This window comes from Neopsephotus bourkii, unplaced genomic scaffold (genome assembly GCF_033783945.1).
Source record: "Neopsephotus bourkii isolate Nb327-2 ecotype Australia unplaced genomic scaffold, CSIRO-AGI_Nbou_v1 NB_479, whole genome shotgun sequence".
NCBI lineage: Eukaryota > Metazoa > Chordata > Aves > Psittaciformes > Psittacidae > Neopsephotus > Neopsephotus bourkii.
In genome coordinates, this window is record NW_026900980.1 from 2,226,496 (window position 1) to 2,243,953 (window position 17,458).

The 17,458-nt window shown below is 39.3% G+C and overlaps 1 protein-coding gene across 2 annotated transcripts in view; it reads left to right on the plus strand.

The window, feature by feature from the left end:
* The window catches only part of CDK6 (cyclin dependent kinase 6), a 123,988-nt gene extending 122,265 nt beyond the window's left edge, over positions 1-1,723 (plus strand). For both annotated transcript variants that reach the window (XM_061350103.1, XM_061350104.1), the window contains exon 8: positions 878-1,723. In XM_061350103.1, the coding sequence (XP_061206087.1) occupies positions 878-1,024 (147 nt within the window). In that variant the 3' untranslated portion in view covers positions 1,025-1,723. The remainder of the gene's footprint in view (positions 1-877) is intronic.
* Positions 1,724-17,458: the final 15,735 nt, after the last annotated feature.

Consider the following 17,458-nt stretch of genomic DNA (forward strand, 5'->3'; position numbering starts at 1 on the left):
AGGAATAAATATGGCAGAGCACTCAGTGAGTGTGAGGCATGATGGGAGGAAGGAAAAAGACAAGTATCTATGTGTAGAAGGTAAAGTGGGAAGGGTTAGGCAAAGACATGAGAAGTGGGAGCCAGCCACAGAAAAACGGGAGAGTAGAACTGGAAGTCACTGAATTAAATTTCAGAAGTTAATGACAGAAATTATGATACAAGAAAATAAAATAGGAGTAGGATGTGGGGAATAGTGGGGAAAATACTATCTGGAGGTGAATGAAGAAAAAGAGGAGGAGAAGGTATAAAACATAAGGCCACACAAGGAGAGATTTGAGTGCTGGCTGGGCAGAGGCTGGGATAAGTTTCTGGAAAGATAGCAAGCAAAGTACACATAGGAAAAAGATGCAGAAACTAAACACAAGACATTAGCATACAAAGGCTACAAAGTCAAAGACCCAATGCCTATAGACATACTAAGCTGAGGAATGAACCTTACGATGCCATCTGTGTTTGTATAACCACAAAAGAGCAGTACACTGAACACTGAGGGATGCAAATGTTGTTAGTGAATAGCTGCTCCCTGCAGCCTGTGAGACAGGTGTTCTGTGCACGTGAATTCAAGAAAACCTGAATTATGGAATTCCCAGAACTGTGAATACTTGAATTTTCTAACCTGTTATTTTCTATTAGCTTTGGGGATTCCATATTCATACACTATGCCACAACTGCTTGTTTTAATGTGAATGGTAATGTTAATGTACAGCCTGTAGTGAGACCCTGTTGTGTCTCATACTGATCATAAATTGAAGGTGGCATGCATCAATGTATATATGCAATGTTAGCCCTGTTAACTGTACATTTTAGTTAAAACCAACTTCTTTTCATATTTACAGAAATGCTTAGCGTTCAACCCAACCAAGAGAATATCTGCCTATGTTGCCCTCTCTCACCCATATTTCCATGGTCTGGAGAAATGCAAGGAGAATCTGGACTCTCACATGTCATCCAGCCAAAACTCTAGTGAGGTGAATGCATCATAATGCTGACTGAAGATGAACCATTAATGAACAAGATGCGTAGCTGACAAGGCCACTGTCCCATACAAACCACGTAGCTGTTCTAGCGAAGATCATTATTTGGAGGTTTTATGCACTTATCGTTTATTTGGGGACTGTGATATGCTTATCCAAGAAAATCAATCTAGTTTACTTTCATCAGAGCAACGCAAGGGCCAGTGCTTTGACCTGCTCCCATTGCAGCTTTATGTTTGTTTTGTTTTTGTTTTGTTTATCTACCTGGGAAAACTCCAGACAAAGAGAAGCTGCTGACCAGTTTTGCTGCCATTTTATCCTTGTAATATCAAATGCTGCCAGTGTGGAGTAGGATGATCGAGTCACTGCCAAAACATGATGCAATCTCTCTCTCTAGCTGCTGAAGCATGATTTGGTACTTTTTAAACTATTATTATGTGATCTCTTACAGTGATATTTAAAGAATGGCATTGAAATACCAGATCTCTGCAACTGCAGTTAACTGATACGTGCATTAATACATCCAGCTACTGTTTATTCATAGCATACGAGCAGGTGCTTCCCCACTTGAAAACTTGGATTATTTTATCATTTCATTGCTCTATAAAAATAACAGTGATGATGGTCATCATAATACATGTCTCAACTTAGGTTCTTTCACACACAGATGAGTTACTATCTAGCTACATTTGTGTGCATATTGCAAAAAACAAGTGTTGTGCATATATTGTGCATACTAAAAATCCTCTAGAGTCCTGTTCTTAAAGATTCTTTTGGTTTCCAAATGGTCAGCTTGTGTTGAAATCCAGGCACATTCTAGCCCATGATCTAACCCATCATTCCCCCCTGGAAACAGCTGCAAGCACATTCGCTTTATCTCATTCAGTTTTTCTGATATGCAGCTCAAAGACGTGAGCACAGCTAACGAAAATCAATACAGATTTTTACCTTCAACCTTTTCTGATCATCAGCCAAAAAAGGAAAAGAGAAAGAAATTGCCGATTCAGAAGCAGAGAACCCTGTACCTGTAATAAGCACAGATATGTATTTGTGCAGAATTGAATGCTGTCTACTGCTCTGCCTTACTTGCAACACCCACCCATGCATTATGAGTGCATGAATTTTACTGTCTCAAAATCCCTCAGATGTCATTTATTAAGCAGATTTGTTTTCTATGCAGAAATGCATGAGCTTCTCTCCTAAACCACCATGTGGGTATACTGGCACATGCTTCTCCGCTAGGGTTAATGTGCCATTATTGAATGTCAAAATAACTAAGCAATTCACATGCCTTTATAGCACAGTTATTTTATAAAATTTTATATTTAGTATTTTTACCTTAACTAAAATATATTTTCAGTATTTTAAAAAGTTTTTATTTTTTTAATACTGTACTGGAGAAAATGAAATATTTTAAATCCATAAAAGCTGTTCCCTAGCATGACTTTCATTCATTTACCTGGATATGACTTGGGGGAAAATATTGGTCCAACGAGTTAGCCCTTACCATAAAACCATAAATATACACGATTGCAGTTACAACTGATGATAAGTGAGGCAGCTAGCTTTGCTTACTGCTGTCAGAGTCCCTTAGGCTTCTCTCTTCCTCATCTCTATTTTATCTTGTCTAGCTAGTGAGCCAGCATTATATCCTCATTCACAGCATGCTTGGCAGAAGCAGATCCTCAGCAGTGAGCTGAGCAATATAGTTTTTCCAGATGTGGCCATCCCCCTGGCAGGTTTCTCAGTCCTGTGATAGACTGGCTGTTGTGGCAAACTTCAGTTAACTCTGTCTGGGACATGGTCCGTTGCTAGCACAGTGAGTAGAACTTATCTGTCTCTTGGATAAAGCTTTTCCTTATTGTAAGTATAAGACATATGGTTAAATTAGGTCTGTTTTAAATAAGCCAGATTTTAAAAGGACCACTTGCATGCATGCATGCAGTGGCCTGTGCTTTTCTTCATGCCCAGGATGATGCCTATGCAAAACCTACTAGCATGAACAGGCAAGTTGCAAATTAGGCCTGGCAAGCGCATGCACAAGGCATCTGCACACAGAGATACTGCAGATGCAAAAGACAAGGATTTTGGAAGCTCTATGAGCAGCAAGCTGAAGGCCAGGAAGCGGTCATGGCAGCTAACCCTCTAATCTTGGCCTTGCCTCTGTCATTCTCTCTGTTCCTCCATAGAAGGGTAACTGTGAACTCACTGCCCTGATGTTGTCCCAGCACTATTAGAATCATAGAATCATAGAATAGTTAGGGTTGGAAAGGACCTTAAGAGCATCAAGCTCCAAGCCCCCTGCCATGGGCAAGGACACCTCCATGTGCCAATGGACCTGAGTGTGAATAGGTTTTAACAATCATAGAAAAGGATGGGCCAGATTTGCTAACCATTTTTAAACGCTAACTAGAACAACAAACAGAGCCAAAGTTCAGGAGAATCTTGTGACAGTAACAAACAAGAGCATTTTTGACACAGTTTAGCATCTTTAAAAACATTCCACATTTTACCTAGCACCAGGCTGTCATACACACTTTATCAGGGCATTCAGATGATGCAGCTTTCCAGCAGCTGTCAGGGAACTCTCTCAGAAGTCTCCAACAGCTAACATAGGTGAAAATGTAGGGGGGAGGAGGGCATTTTCAAATCAGGCTCAAAACTCTCAGATAGATGTGTGCATCTGTTCTACGAAGGGAAAAGAGCATTTTAAGCCAAAGGTTAATGTTGGTCCAAAAACTAACGAGAATGTAGAAATCACAACGAAGTTAACTACTGGAGCAGTATTTCCCAATCAGTAGTATCAGAAGAAGGGCTTGGAGAGCAGCGGAGGAAAGCAGAAGCTGGCTTACGGAATCACAGCAGAGCTTCTGCAACATGGTGCTGTATGTTGTCTAATACAGGATAAGGTTATAAGCAGGGGTATTTGGGAGAACAGCTTGAGAAGGGCTGCATTAATGGTCATATTGTGGAATATACAGTGGGAATGGCAGGAACAAAAAAGAAACCTAAGTTCTGTCTTGTCAGGTTTAGGGAAAAGATTTATCCGATAGGACCATTGCAGTAGCAAGGTCCTACATTCCAAGGACCCACGAATTTTCAGTTGACTTCCTTTTGAAAATCTTTTTAGGAAGAAATTCCATTTGACAGGCCATAGGCTTGCTCATATTCCAGTCTTGCCTGCCAAACCATGGGGTTTCACTTATAGTAGTAAACTCAGAAAGCCTGTTCTCTGGCTGGGCAAAGTGCTGGCACTGGCTAAAATCATGGCTAGAATCATGCTCATAATTAAACAGTACATACAACTGAGGGACCATGCTTGGGCATGTGCCCTTGCTTTTTTTATTTTACTGGTATAGCCCTAGTATTTGTGTACCTTTACTCCTTACTGCCATGTGTAGGATGTTGGAATTGTGTCAGTGAAAGTGTTTCTGGATACACATGTTCCAGACTGTGGTGCAAACTCTTCATGCATCCTTTAAATAAGACTTCAGAGCGCAATTCTTCATAGCAATAACTATGCCTGCATGTGTTCTACAGGAGCAGTTCAAAAGCAGCTAAAAACCACTGAATAACAAAAGATACATAAAAATAAGTATAGATGTTTAGCTTCTAGAGCACAGGCACTGTGCTCTCCTCAGCAGAGAACGGGGTGCTCTTAATAATGGAAGGAGTGATTTCTATTTCCCACCAACCTTTTTTCTTTATCACTACTACATAATTTTACAGGAAAAACAGACCCAGTAGCCAAGGAAAAAAACCACCAAAGCCAGCTAGTGAAGTGCTAATTGCAATACATCTGAAGCAGCCCTTCTCTCTCTTCACCCTGTCTCCACACTCATTCTAGCTTCTTAGTTCTTTGCTCAACTTCCTTATGGAAACAGATTTCAGTGACACTTACAGGTGCTATTTCCAACAAGATTCTTCCAAATTTTCCATAGCTACCCAGTGTCAGCGTATTACCATGTGCTGCTTCAATTTAGTCCAGAACCGACAATTTAGAAAGATTCCCTTTGTGCACCTCTTTGCTCACCCTTAGTTCTGCATACACCTATGTTGCTTTCTGTGCGCCAAGTAAAATTCTGCAAATAGGGTCTTCTTATTTCTGTGTTGGCTGCGCCCACACTCCAGGGTTTTTTCAACCTGTTAGTCCACAATGGTAAATGTTAGAGTACTTTTCTTTGTTGTTTCTGTCCTAAAACACACCAAAAGAAGGGGACAAAATGTTTGCAAAATACTGAAATGTGGTGCTATGCATACAGAGCCTTTTACATGAAATGAATCAGTAAATTGTAGTATTTGAGCATCTTCCGTGTCAGGGGTGCTACCCAGCGTCGTAAGTAACTCTCATGTGGTTTTTTACACTCGATGGTTGTTTTGGTGAATAAGAAGAAAATACTGTGCCATACTACTTTTCACAGGTTCACTCACTGTCTTTGAGAAGCATGTTTTATTATACATATGATTCTCTCTGCTGTTAGGTATTAGGTTAACTTTAATATGGAAAATAAATAGAAATCATGCTGGTTTGGTCTTTTAGCCAACCAATTTGGAGCACTTATCAGACTCACAACTGAAAACACATCAGTTGTCAAATAGGTGTATGAGTCATAAACCACATAGGTTGGTTTAAAAGGCCACATACATTAATTATGTTCCATGTATAAGACACAGTTGAATAAGGAAGAATTTTATTCTAAGAACTCTGTTTTATACAACCACTTTGCTAGTATTTTTTCATATACAGTAGTTTCAGGAATAGATTGATTTTTATATACAATGTGAATTAGAAGATTCTAGGCTGAGTGATTTTGCTGTGTTATGTTTGAAGCATGAATTGAACACAAGCTTAATAACCTATTTATTTTATTGCTACAAAACTGCTTCTAAATACCAAGATATTTTTTTTTAATGTTAACAGATTTCACACCTCCTAATGTGTAAATGATTATTTTCTTGAGATTAGTATATTAGAGAAAAACATTTTTCCAACATGCAGTTGTGTGGGAAAAATTAAGAAGTGTGTTTTTACTTTCACAGAGAATAATAACATATTATATACTGAAATCTTCAGTAACTGTCAATAAGCTATCTCTTTTGCTTCTTTTTGATTACTAAGTATCAGAGTATACAGATTACTTTCCATGAAGGAAAAAAAAAAAAAATCAGAAACAATCTCAAGAAAAGTAAATGGGATTTTATATGTTTAACCTTCCAAGTTTCATTTTCATACCCAAATTCTTTGTTCAAGTACAGCTCAGGTGTGCAAAAACTTGACTACAATTTTAACAGTCTAACAGGCTGTACAACTTACATAGATTTTATTTGTGAGCTATTTATTTTATCTCTTTGGTTTTCAAATTGTTAGATAATGGCTGTAACATAATTCTAGTTTCTGGACCAGACTCTGTAACCATCAACTCCCAGTAATTTATGTAAAACAGTAAGAAGCTTTTTCATGGATTTAAATTAACTAGTCCATTAAAAGATGAAAGATGTGGACATACAAACTGACAAATATGCTTTTGCCAAGTCTTATTTCTTCCCTTTATTTTTAAGCTTAGCAAGTACTGCATGCTGATATGCAATATAAATACAAAATAAGAACCATAAAACCCACTTAGGAGTAGTGTGCATAGGTAATAATTTTAAAGCGCTCATTAGGTTCGCACAGAAACCAGCTGAAAATCATTCTTTTGGCTGTAACAGTCAAAATTTTGAAACTGATGCATTTTTCCATTTAAAACGTTCCTGAAAAATGATGTATATGTTTTTAATCGAGACAGTGATAGGCACCCAAACAGAACTGAATCTAACAGGAACTTGTGCTTAAAAAAGATTCTGCAAAGCTAAGTAGATACCATCAGATCTTTATGTGTTCATCGGAAGCTGAAATCAGCCAGCACCATGCTTAGATGAGCCTTTACTTTCTGGGCAGAAAAGCCCAAGGTTGCTCCAAGTAAACTTAGTGGAAAATATGCCTTGACTTAAATAAAGCCCTGTGAGAGCTTCTGCAATATTCAGATTTGCAGCCTTCATTGAAAGACTGTGCAAAGCAGCTCAGATAAACCAAAACTCCATAACCATATGCCGTTTTTTCCCTTCAGATTAAATGTTTCATCTGTGTTAGAATATATTGGTGGGCTTCAGCCAGCCTGTTGTCAATGAGGCTTTTGCATGGCTAGAGAAAGTAAGAAGAGATTTTGCAGTGGATATTTGGAAATGGGGTGATTGTGGTAGTTTTTTTGTTTCCAAAAAAAGATCAGAGAAATGATACTGCATTCTTTTCAATAAAACAAACAAACAACTGACAGTAAAGTTAATAAGGAGATTTTAGGGAACTATTGGGAAAATATTGTTGGGATAAGTGAAAAGGAGCCTATTTATAATGTGAAAAAAATGTAAATACAATGTATGTTAAATATGCATTGGAGCTGATACTTTTTCACTGACCCTGCAAAGTTGATAGGGTTTTATGGAGGAAAACCATCCAAGTATGAACTTATTCTAACTACCATTTTAATGTTCATTTGCACTAAGGCAACCTATGTTATTTGACTGAAAGGAGAGGGGACAACAGGTTAGTGTTTAACTTGTGATTTACTTTGCTGTAAAGCTCTCAAGCTCACTCTCTGTTTTCGAGTGAGCTACATTTACATCCACACTATTTAGCTTTCCATACCTTAAACCTATCCACATGCCAGACACATTCTCTAGTGTTTAAATGGATACTTGCTCCCATTGACATGCTCATGTTAAACCCAGCCAGAGAGCACTGTCTCTGCCACTGAATGGAAAATGGATTGTCACAGACTGCCAGCTTCCTTCGTGCAGTTACTCCTAAAGAGTTTGCAATTAACATTCTACAGTATGGAGCCTTTCCTGGAATTCCATATTTCTTATGTATGTCATGTTATGCAATCCTCAGCTTTTTTTTGCTTTTCTTTTTTTTTTTTTTTTTTTAAGAAGAAAGTTTTGAAAGAAAAAAAAAGAACAGTTCTTGAATGTTAGGATCAATTTTGAGTAGCTAGATGAGGGAAGAAAATCGTGAAGTGCTGCAAAGATAGGAAAATGAGCAGAGAATTAGGAGAGTTCAGGACAATTTTGGCAAGTGAATTTAAGTATGTGGAAAAGTTATGTATAAGTGTAGGGGGAAGACTTTTTTTCCACATCTTTTGTTCTGTCATTTGCTTTCATTCACTTGTCATTCACTTTCATAAGCATCAAGTGATAAAGCAAGACTCTTGCATGAGATTTGAGTTTCAGATACTTATTATGCCAATTCAAGTCATGAGCTCCAGTGCAGTTTTTCAGCATAGCAACAGCTCTATTTTTTAACTCACAATTGGAGGAAGCTAGAGGTTTTTCTGTGTAGATATTGAAATAAAGTCTTATGAGACAGCTTGAGAGCAGGTTAGACCGGCCACACAGGCTCTGCCTGTAGCTCAGCTGCAGATGTGGAGAACACACAGCTCTAACACAGGGGGGTCACTAACTGTGTCCATTAGTGTGCAATATTGCCATGCATTGTGAGCTGACTTCTGTCACAAAATGAAAACCCTTTGACAATGCAGAATGGTATGGTTTCGAGCACTTGGATTTTGATAAGATTATCTGAATGCAGGTTTTGCTGTGCAGGTGGTTCACCATCTTACAGGAGCAAGTCTGAGAGCCTAGCAAGTTTGTCCAACACCCAGTGTAACTAATACTGCAGAACCATCTGCTATGGAAAAAGTCTTTTTGTAGGTTGTACAGCAGGAATGGAACTTCCTGAGCTGCTCTGACAACCTGACAGCTACCCTTAACTGTTGTTATGACACCTCCAAAACCCATAGAAAATAAGGCCTGTATGGCATTTTGTTGTGTTTAGTCCATGTGTGGGATTGGCTGGGTATGTTGGTGCAGAGCAGCTAATTTGGGTCCTTCCACTAAGTGTGAGCAACTGAGCTTGGCAGAGAGACAAATTTCACAGTTTCAGGAATGGGAAACCTCTAATTCTACACTGTAGTTCTCTGGCATTTGTTAAATACATACAGTGATAGATCACCCAGCCACTCAAGCCATCCTTTCCTTATCCCAGATCATCCTACTGTGACACTGTGAAAGAAGCCCTGGGTTTGTCTGCTCCTCAACAGTCCTTCAACATCCTGCTTCCTCTCACTGCAGTGGCAGTTACCTATCATTTGTGTCTGATCCTGCTGGTACTTCCGCAGCCCTTTGAGAAGCTGTGAGCTTTTAAATTACTACCTTGTGATTCTGTAGCCCCTTCGAGTCTGCAGGCAGCCAATGACTTGTACTGTAAATTTTTTTAGCTTCTCATTTGGAACTGGGAAATACTACAGTACAATATGGGAAACTGCTACTTTTACTCTTCGGTTCAGGCAAAGAGATGAGCTAGAATAGATTGGACTGAACATAATGTGCATGATCAGCCAAAACAATTTTTGATTCAGAAGATTATCTCAAAAGATTAGTTACCAAGTATAGAAGATCCCTGGATAACTGTCTGTGATGTACGTATTTACAAGAGCAGCCAATGGTGCTTCTGTTACACACAAGTTTTTAACAGATGTAAATCTCCTACTGCTTACCCTTTTCCTTCCGCTTCCCCAAAATCACTGTTCACAGGGAGAGGTTTCCTTCCAGTGTGAGGCAGAGCAACTATGAAACAGTTCTTTTATGAAGGTCCCCGGCTCTCAAAATAACTTGGGCACATGTAGGCAATCACACTCATTCCTTTTTTTCTATGGTAGCTTTGAATGAAGAGCCTGCCACAAGTAGTAGGCACAAATGGACCTTAACCCCCAATATATTCTCCCAAGGAAAAGTCCTTCCAGGATCTTGACTGTTTCTGACAGTCAACTTTTTGCATTTCTAAGAACTTCCTTAAGAAAGCTCTCTCACTACACAGGAAGGATGACTGTGAATCTGGCCATGTTTCTCAATCTTTTTCCAGCAAGACACAAAATCCATCAAGATTTCTTGCAGGGACTTTGTCTTGCAACAAAGGTGACTGTAACCATGGGTTGCAACTACAACAAAAAAGCACATCAGAAATTGAATGCTGGCAAGAAGTTTATGGATGGGAGACTGTACAAGGTAGCTTATTGAAGCTCAGTGTGGATGTGCTCATCAGGAAGTATTGATTGACATGCACATTTTGAATTTACTTATTTTGAAGTTGCCTGTCATAACTTGACAGAAGGCCTGCAGGGTCTTGAGATTACAAGCTGAAAGGACTGCAGAGATCGATCCATCTTTCTCTTTTTCTTGCTAGATCTCTGGCAAACCAGTGGTTTTCCAGCTTTGTTCTGCTTCAGTTTGTTTTATTTCACTTCCACCACCACCTTTCTCCTTCCTATTGTGTGTACTAAGTTGAATAGAAAAGCATTACTCTAGTTTCCCAGCTCAAAAATCAGAGCAGGCCAGCGCTGTCTAAAAGTTTTGATTGCTCTCTGGTGAGCAATTAAGTGAATCAGTTTCCCTGTTTAGATTCCAACAAACAGAATTCAGTATCCATGACACCTTCCTTCAGTACTGTCAAATAACCTTGCTTTCATTCTCCACAGTGTTCAGAATCTTTTTCTGGAGACTGAACTCCCCTCCTACAACCCACCTAGAGTCATTGCAGTGTAGGCATAAGAAGTTTCCATTATGGCAGTGCTTTTCAGTAAAGAATGAGTCTCAAGGACTTAGCCAGGCACCTTTCACAGACAAAGCAGTTACTTCTGTTCACAGTATCACAGTATCACAGTAGGTTAGAGATTGGAAGGGACCTCAAAAGATCATCTAGTCCAATCCCCCTGCCGGAGCAGGAACACCTAGATAAGGTTACACAGGAACGTGTCCAGGCGGGTTTTGAATGTCTCCAAAGAAGGAGATTCCACAACCTCCCTGGGCAGCCTGTTCCAGTGTTCCGTCACCCTCACTGAGAAGAAGTTTCTTCTCAGGTTTAAGTGGAACCTCTTGTGCTCCAATTTGTACCCATTACCCCTTGTCCTTTCATTGTTTGCCACTGAGAAGAGCCTGGCTCCATCCTCGTGACACTCCCCCTTTATATATTTATATACACTAATAAGGTCACCCCTCAATCTCCTCTTCTCCAAACTATAGAGACCCTTCTGTTAAGGTCAGAAACACAATTTAGGGTACTTAAGATAGAGAAAATGTAAAGATGCTGTTTGTTTTTCTGATAGAATCTGTTTTCTACACAAAGCCCTATGATTTTGGCATTGAAACCAAGCCCATTTATTCTTTTCTTTTAGTCTTTAATTTCTTTGTAAATTCCTTTCAAGCATTCAGATTAATGTATTTACAGTCCATTTCATTCAAATTCATTTAAGTGGTCTGTGTCTGCCACTGAATCTCATCATTTTATTTTCAGTGTAATATTTAGCTGCATTACTTTGAACAGCTTTAAAAGTATAATGTCTTTGAATGCTCTAGTTAAAGAAAAATTATACCCTCAAAATGATGTCTTAGAAGTTGAACTGTATACTTGGGAAATAGTGTTTATATTATAACTCCCGAAAGCATCACAGGGTGCTTTCATCTGTATGTCTGTCTTCTACTTTCAGTGTAACAGTGTGCATTTTTATTTCCTCACTAGCTTGATCCTCTCCATCCTGAAGGCCTAAGAATGCAAACACATGAATACTGTGCCTTGCCTGAGCAGTCCTACAAAGCTAAGCGGGGTTGCTCACGGGAGTATAGGTTCTCACAAGAAAGTATTTGCAGAAAAAGGCTTTCCTTTAGCAATTGACTGTAGTTGTGAGGACACATGGTTAATAACAGCACCAAGACACCAGTAAATGGGGTCAGTGTTTATCAAAGATGTGGACACATTTATCTGCAAGTTATCTGACATTAATCTAAATTATTGCTATTATAATTCAGTATATTATTTCTGATGAAAACACACTAGTCCTGTGAAAGGGTAGTTGCCAAAAAATGTGTTGAGTCTTGCTGCTTTGTTGTTTATTTGCATTTAGTATACATTTTGGTTGTTGAAGTTAAGCTAGTTTCATAGAGGAAGAAAGCTAGATCAGTCAAAAAAAAAATATAAACAAGCTTCATACTGTACATTGAGTTTTGCAGCTAGGGTAGTATGTGTTCAGATGTAGTATGTTTTATGCTTTAGGGTATTTTTGTTTGTTTAAGTATGTAAAGTAATAAGCAGATTACTTTGAAATGATGTTGTATAGCTAATCTTACACATAGCAGGGGAATGTTGTCTGAAAAAATAAAGTTAGAAAACATTACATAGGCTGCCTTTGGCTTCATTTTGTTTGTAGCAGGTCCAGCAGGTATCTGGCGATTCCAGACTCTTAAGCCAGGGGCCAAGTTTGTGTGGCATCTTGTAACTGAAGAAAGTTTTTTGCAGTGATAAAGTTGCCCATCTGGGCTTTAAGTAAGATTGTTGGTTAAACAAAAGCATAAAGGCAGCAAAATTTAGGTATTTTTTTGTGCATGCACAATTGCATGAAATCGGATTGGGGTTTCAAAGTATTTCAAATTAGCTAGCATAATTTACTTCTGTTGTAACTCCACTGACTACAGTTACATTAAGCCAAGAATTTGACCTTGTAAGTCTACATATTTCAGTGTCAGGCAGCTCAGGTCTATATAAAAATACTTAAGCTTAGTAAATCAGCAAGAATACTATATAAATGGTAATGTGTGATAAAAATCTTAACTCTAGTAACATTATTTCTCTCAACATTTCTATTAATTACTTCTTTATACAAGAGTTCAGAAGTGCACTTAGTGGCATCGGGACGTGGAGGAAAGCGTGGTGCTGGTACAGAAATGTATCAGAAATAAGATTCAATTCTTACTGCTCCAGACACTCCGTTTGTGCCTACCTTACATGTTACAAATTCCACTGAAGTTAACAGAAGACATGTAGAAAGTTAAGCCTGTTAGTAACTCTCATGGGACACTGGTTTCAGAATCTGCAAGAAAAGTTACGTTCTCAAAAGAAAATAAAAACATGGGGTTTCAAGTTTACAGAATACTATGGACAGTGAGGACAGCTTCTGAGACACGTCCAGACTAACTTCATTCATATTACATCAGACCAACATCCATTAGCAAACAAAGTCCATCTCTGTACCTTTGTTTCTCGGTATGACTTTACATAAAAAAGAACATAAAAAGCATTTGGAAAGTTAAAACAGCTTCTAATGCTGTTTGGCTTAATTTTTTCTCTTTTTCTTCCCCTTTTTTTTTATAATAAAAGAGGATTTGCTCTGGAGGTGTCTAGGATTTGGTAATTCAAGGCAAACATGCAAAGCAGTTTTGAATATACTTTTTGTTTCATTCACCTTAGGGCATATAATCAGCTGGTGAAAAGCAGCACAGTCCTGTTGACTTCTACAGTGTTCTGTCAGCTTACACCAGCCAAACAGCTGGCATGCTGAGTTTTAGCATTTCAAGTCACTTTACCTACACATCCAGTAGGATTTTACTTTGCAAGGTGGAAGGTTACCTACGACACAAACTGTACTACCTAGACTCACAGGACATGATTTCACTGTATCACTTCATACTTGAACTTCATGGTGTTCTTTTAATCAGGGTACAAACATGAAAAGGTGCGTGTGTTACTGTTTCTTTTAAAGGTGCATCTTTTTTTTATTATTATTATTCTGTGTGCTTAATAGTTACTATTCAGTGTTCTTTACATTCTTTGCATTCAGCCTTCAAATGACCGATGTGTGAAAACACAGTATCACCTACAGAGGTACAGATAAATGTAACAGTAACTTCTTGAATTGTTACTCAAATATACTGGTTTACCTTTTGGTCACCAATATGCCATCAAGGGGATACAACGTGCAAACTCTGGTATACAAAAGCCTTGCACCATTACTGTACATGAAATCCTGCAGCCTCTCCTCTTCTTGCACAGCTGCTGACTACCGTATCCGCCTTGGGGAAACCTATGTTTCTGCTGTACAGAGTGGCTGGGAAATCATGTAGCCACGTTGGAAGCTCTAGAGCTCCCTTTGCAAGCTTTCAAAAGCAGCAGCCCTCTGACCTAACCGCATGCCTGCTCTGTGTCCCCTGTTGCACCCCTTGGGGCTTTCCGCTTTACGAACACCCTAAGCTGGGGCTATATTACATTGACTGCATTGAAGTTCACCAGAGCATGCACCTTACCATATAACACAGTTTTTCGCTTTTACACATTTGTAAAGATGGTCGACTGCAAAAATAATCATGTGTCAATACAGCAAAATTAAATTAAGGCACACAGAAGGTTATCACTATTGTATTATATCAGAATTACAGTCCTTTGGAACTGAACGTTTTGCTGCTGGCAGTGCAAGAAAAGCAAAGTTGTGTATTTATTGTTGGGTGCTGAGGGTTCAGAATGAAAATCAATATAATAAAAATTTTCATGGTGTCAAGTTCTTTTTTAGTTGTTCCCGAACTATTGGAAAGTAAAAAGGAAAAAAAAAAAAAAAAAGAAAAAAAAAAAGAAAGTTTTGTATTTAAGACTGCTTTCCTGAGGTTTACTTCACCTTTCTAGCTATATTTGTCTTTTACCTAAAAATGTAAAATGAATACAAATGCAGTAAGTATTGTATATTAAATACAGAAAATTAGCAACACTGCTCTCTAGTTTTTCTGTTTGTGTTTTTCCCAGCACCATGGGTATTCTAGAGAATCAACAAACATACAACCAGACGCAGGACCATAAGCACAAGCGCACCATTCCCATACATACACCTTTAGTTTTAGAGAAATCTAACCACATTTGTCCTGATTTCTCATTTCTCAGCTACTTCATTGCTTATGTAGGATGAATGGCATTAAAAAAACATACAAAACTGAGTGATCCCTTTTCCTTTCAAAGGCGCAACATGAGTGCAATTGCTGTGAAAGCTGTATGGTTCAGCACTGGTTTCTTTACTGAAATCTTTGGTTTGGTTTAGGCCACTTGTTCTTTAAGTCAGGTATACTGGCTCTCGGTCATTCCTGAAATGCAGTATTTTCCCCAGATGTTACTTGATTCAGCTTTTGCACTAATGTGCATGGTATTTGTGTGTTCCTAAAGATTCTGCTGCCTTCATTTTCCTTCATTCAAGAAGTTGAGCACACTTGATGACTGTTTTTTCTTGATTGACTACAAATACAACTAGCAACATTGCTGTACCTAGTGTCATAGAAATGGTAAAAGTGCATGTCTTCAGTCAAGCACAGAATGACACAACATTAAACTAAAGCCAGATGCATATTTCCTATCTTCACTCCCAACCAACCAAAAAATCCTCACTGAAACAACTCAAAGCTTCAGCTTATTGTAAGGATCATTAAGAGCTCTTTAGAGCAGGGTCAGGTAGTTTCTACTGATGAGGCGTCCAATGAGCCACCAGGCATAGAAACCTAAAAACTATTAGCTCAAGCACCCAGATTTCAGCTTCTGGGTGAATGCTCTAGACAGAAATGACTGCAAAGTTTACCACACCACAAAGGATTTCATAACTTGGAAGCAAAACTTGGTGCTGCCCCTACAAACTATAAGGAGCTATGAAAGTCCATTACAAATCATAGTTGCATACGCTGCATGTGTGATACAGCATTAAATAGAAACAGCAGTCACCTTTACCTCATGTGACATTGCAAATCAGGCTTTAAGCACATTATAAGATTACAAGCAGCAGTCCAGACAGAAAATCAGCTGCAGTTAGGCCTGTGGCTGGGAGCAGTCAGCATCATAAATACCCATTTTCAGCACAGCTGATGCATTGTGAAAAGGGGAGAAAATCATGCAACTATTGAGCAGATTAAATGGGAGCTAACATATAGATCTGGATACTATCCAGTGGCTTATCTCTGACAGTGCTCAGGGCAAGGTACCACAGAAGAACATCCAACAGCCTGTGGACAATTACAGGATAAATTCTTCATACAGGTGTTTTTTTCCTTGCCCTTGTCTGTGAGGTGGTGACTTACCCCTGCAGGAAGTTGATAAAACCCACTTATGGAAGTGAAAATAGCATTTTAAAAAGAAACGCATTAGGCAGAATACTAACAACCTTGTAGACATAAGCACAAATGTTACTCTTCTCATTATTCACATTAATGTTCTCATCCTCTTTCTTTGCCTCAAAATTATCTAATGACACTAGATGTCACATGCTTATGAGCACCATAGAAACAAATGTTCATTTTAAGACTTAAACACATTGCCTTTGTCTGTCATTTGCCTGCCATTTACTGACAGGCAGAAAGCAGGATTTACAGTGTCTGTGACACTATTCATTTTACACCCCCCAGTTGTGTTGCTTTGTTCCCCCTTCAGTAGCCAAGGTCATCTTCCAGCCTCCTGTCACTCAGAAGACTTTCCCTAAGTATTTTCATCCATTTTTAGCAATCTGACTTAGCGGGCTGGATTTCTGGCTGGACTCCCGAGCTTCCTTCACAGCCAAGGAAGAAATGCTAATGGAAGTTTAATTAAAATACCCCAGGGTGTGCAGGGGAGGACTCCCTCCTCCCCACTGCCTCCACAGGCAGAGGGATCCGCACCCCTGCCTTCCCACAGTGGCACATCTTCCGATTTGCAGCCTCACGATGCAAAGCGCTGGATGAATAAACTTTCACAATTCCCATTTCTGAAGGCAATTCTGTCCTGGCAGACCTGACACAGCCCAGGTATCACCTCTGCTGCTGCCGCAGAGCTGAAGTGCACAGGGACCTGCAGTCCTGCCACCATGTCACTGCATGGACAGGGATGGACAGACAGAACCATGCACCCTCCACACCCAGGGCCACCCTTGTGCCACCGAGCAGTGGGTGCACAAGTGGGTGCACAAGTGGGTGCCTGGCAGTGGCATAAATCACCTAGAACTGGATTGCCATGGGGTGCTCTAAAATGGCCCACATCTGAAAGTGTGCCCAGGGTAAGAACATCCCCATGCTTCACAAACATTATCATGACACATTTAGTAATAATCCTCATCTTATTCTGTATGTATTTTAATGCAGTTTGTTTCTTCTGTCATCAGTGTACTCCTGCAGCACCACAGGCAGCTCAGTGAGAACTTCGGCCTGACGCATTTCCAAAGTGGCTGTCCTTGTTTCAGGACATAACCAACTATTTTCTGAGGATTTAAAGTTATCCCTTCCCTGATGCACCACGTTGCAGTTTTCAGTAGTCAATTGCTGCAAATCTGCTGTCGTCACCTTCTTGGTTTTCTTCTAGTTCCTGGCAGCCTGCTCTTGGATACCACTAAGGAACGTGGTGTCACAAACCCCTGTGGGCTCACTGGTCTTTCCAGCTCTTCTCAAATAGGACGAACACAGCAATGCCATTGCAGAAGCAAAGCTCATTTGCGCTTTGTGGGAATAATGTAGGAACATGCAATTACTTTTCTTCATTTTTACAAAGCTATAACTAATGTGGTGATTTGTAATGGTAACTCTTTAAGAAAC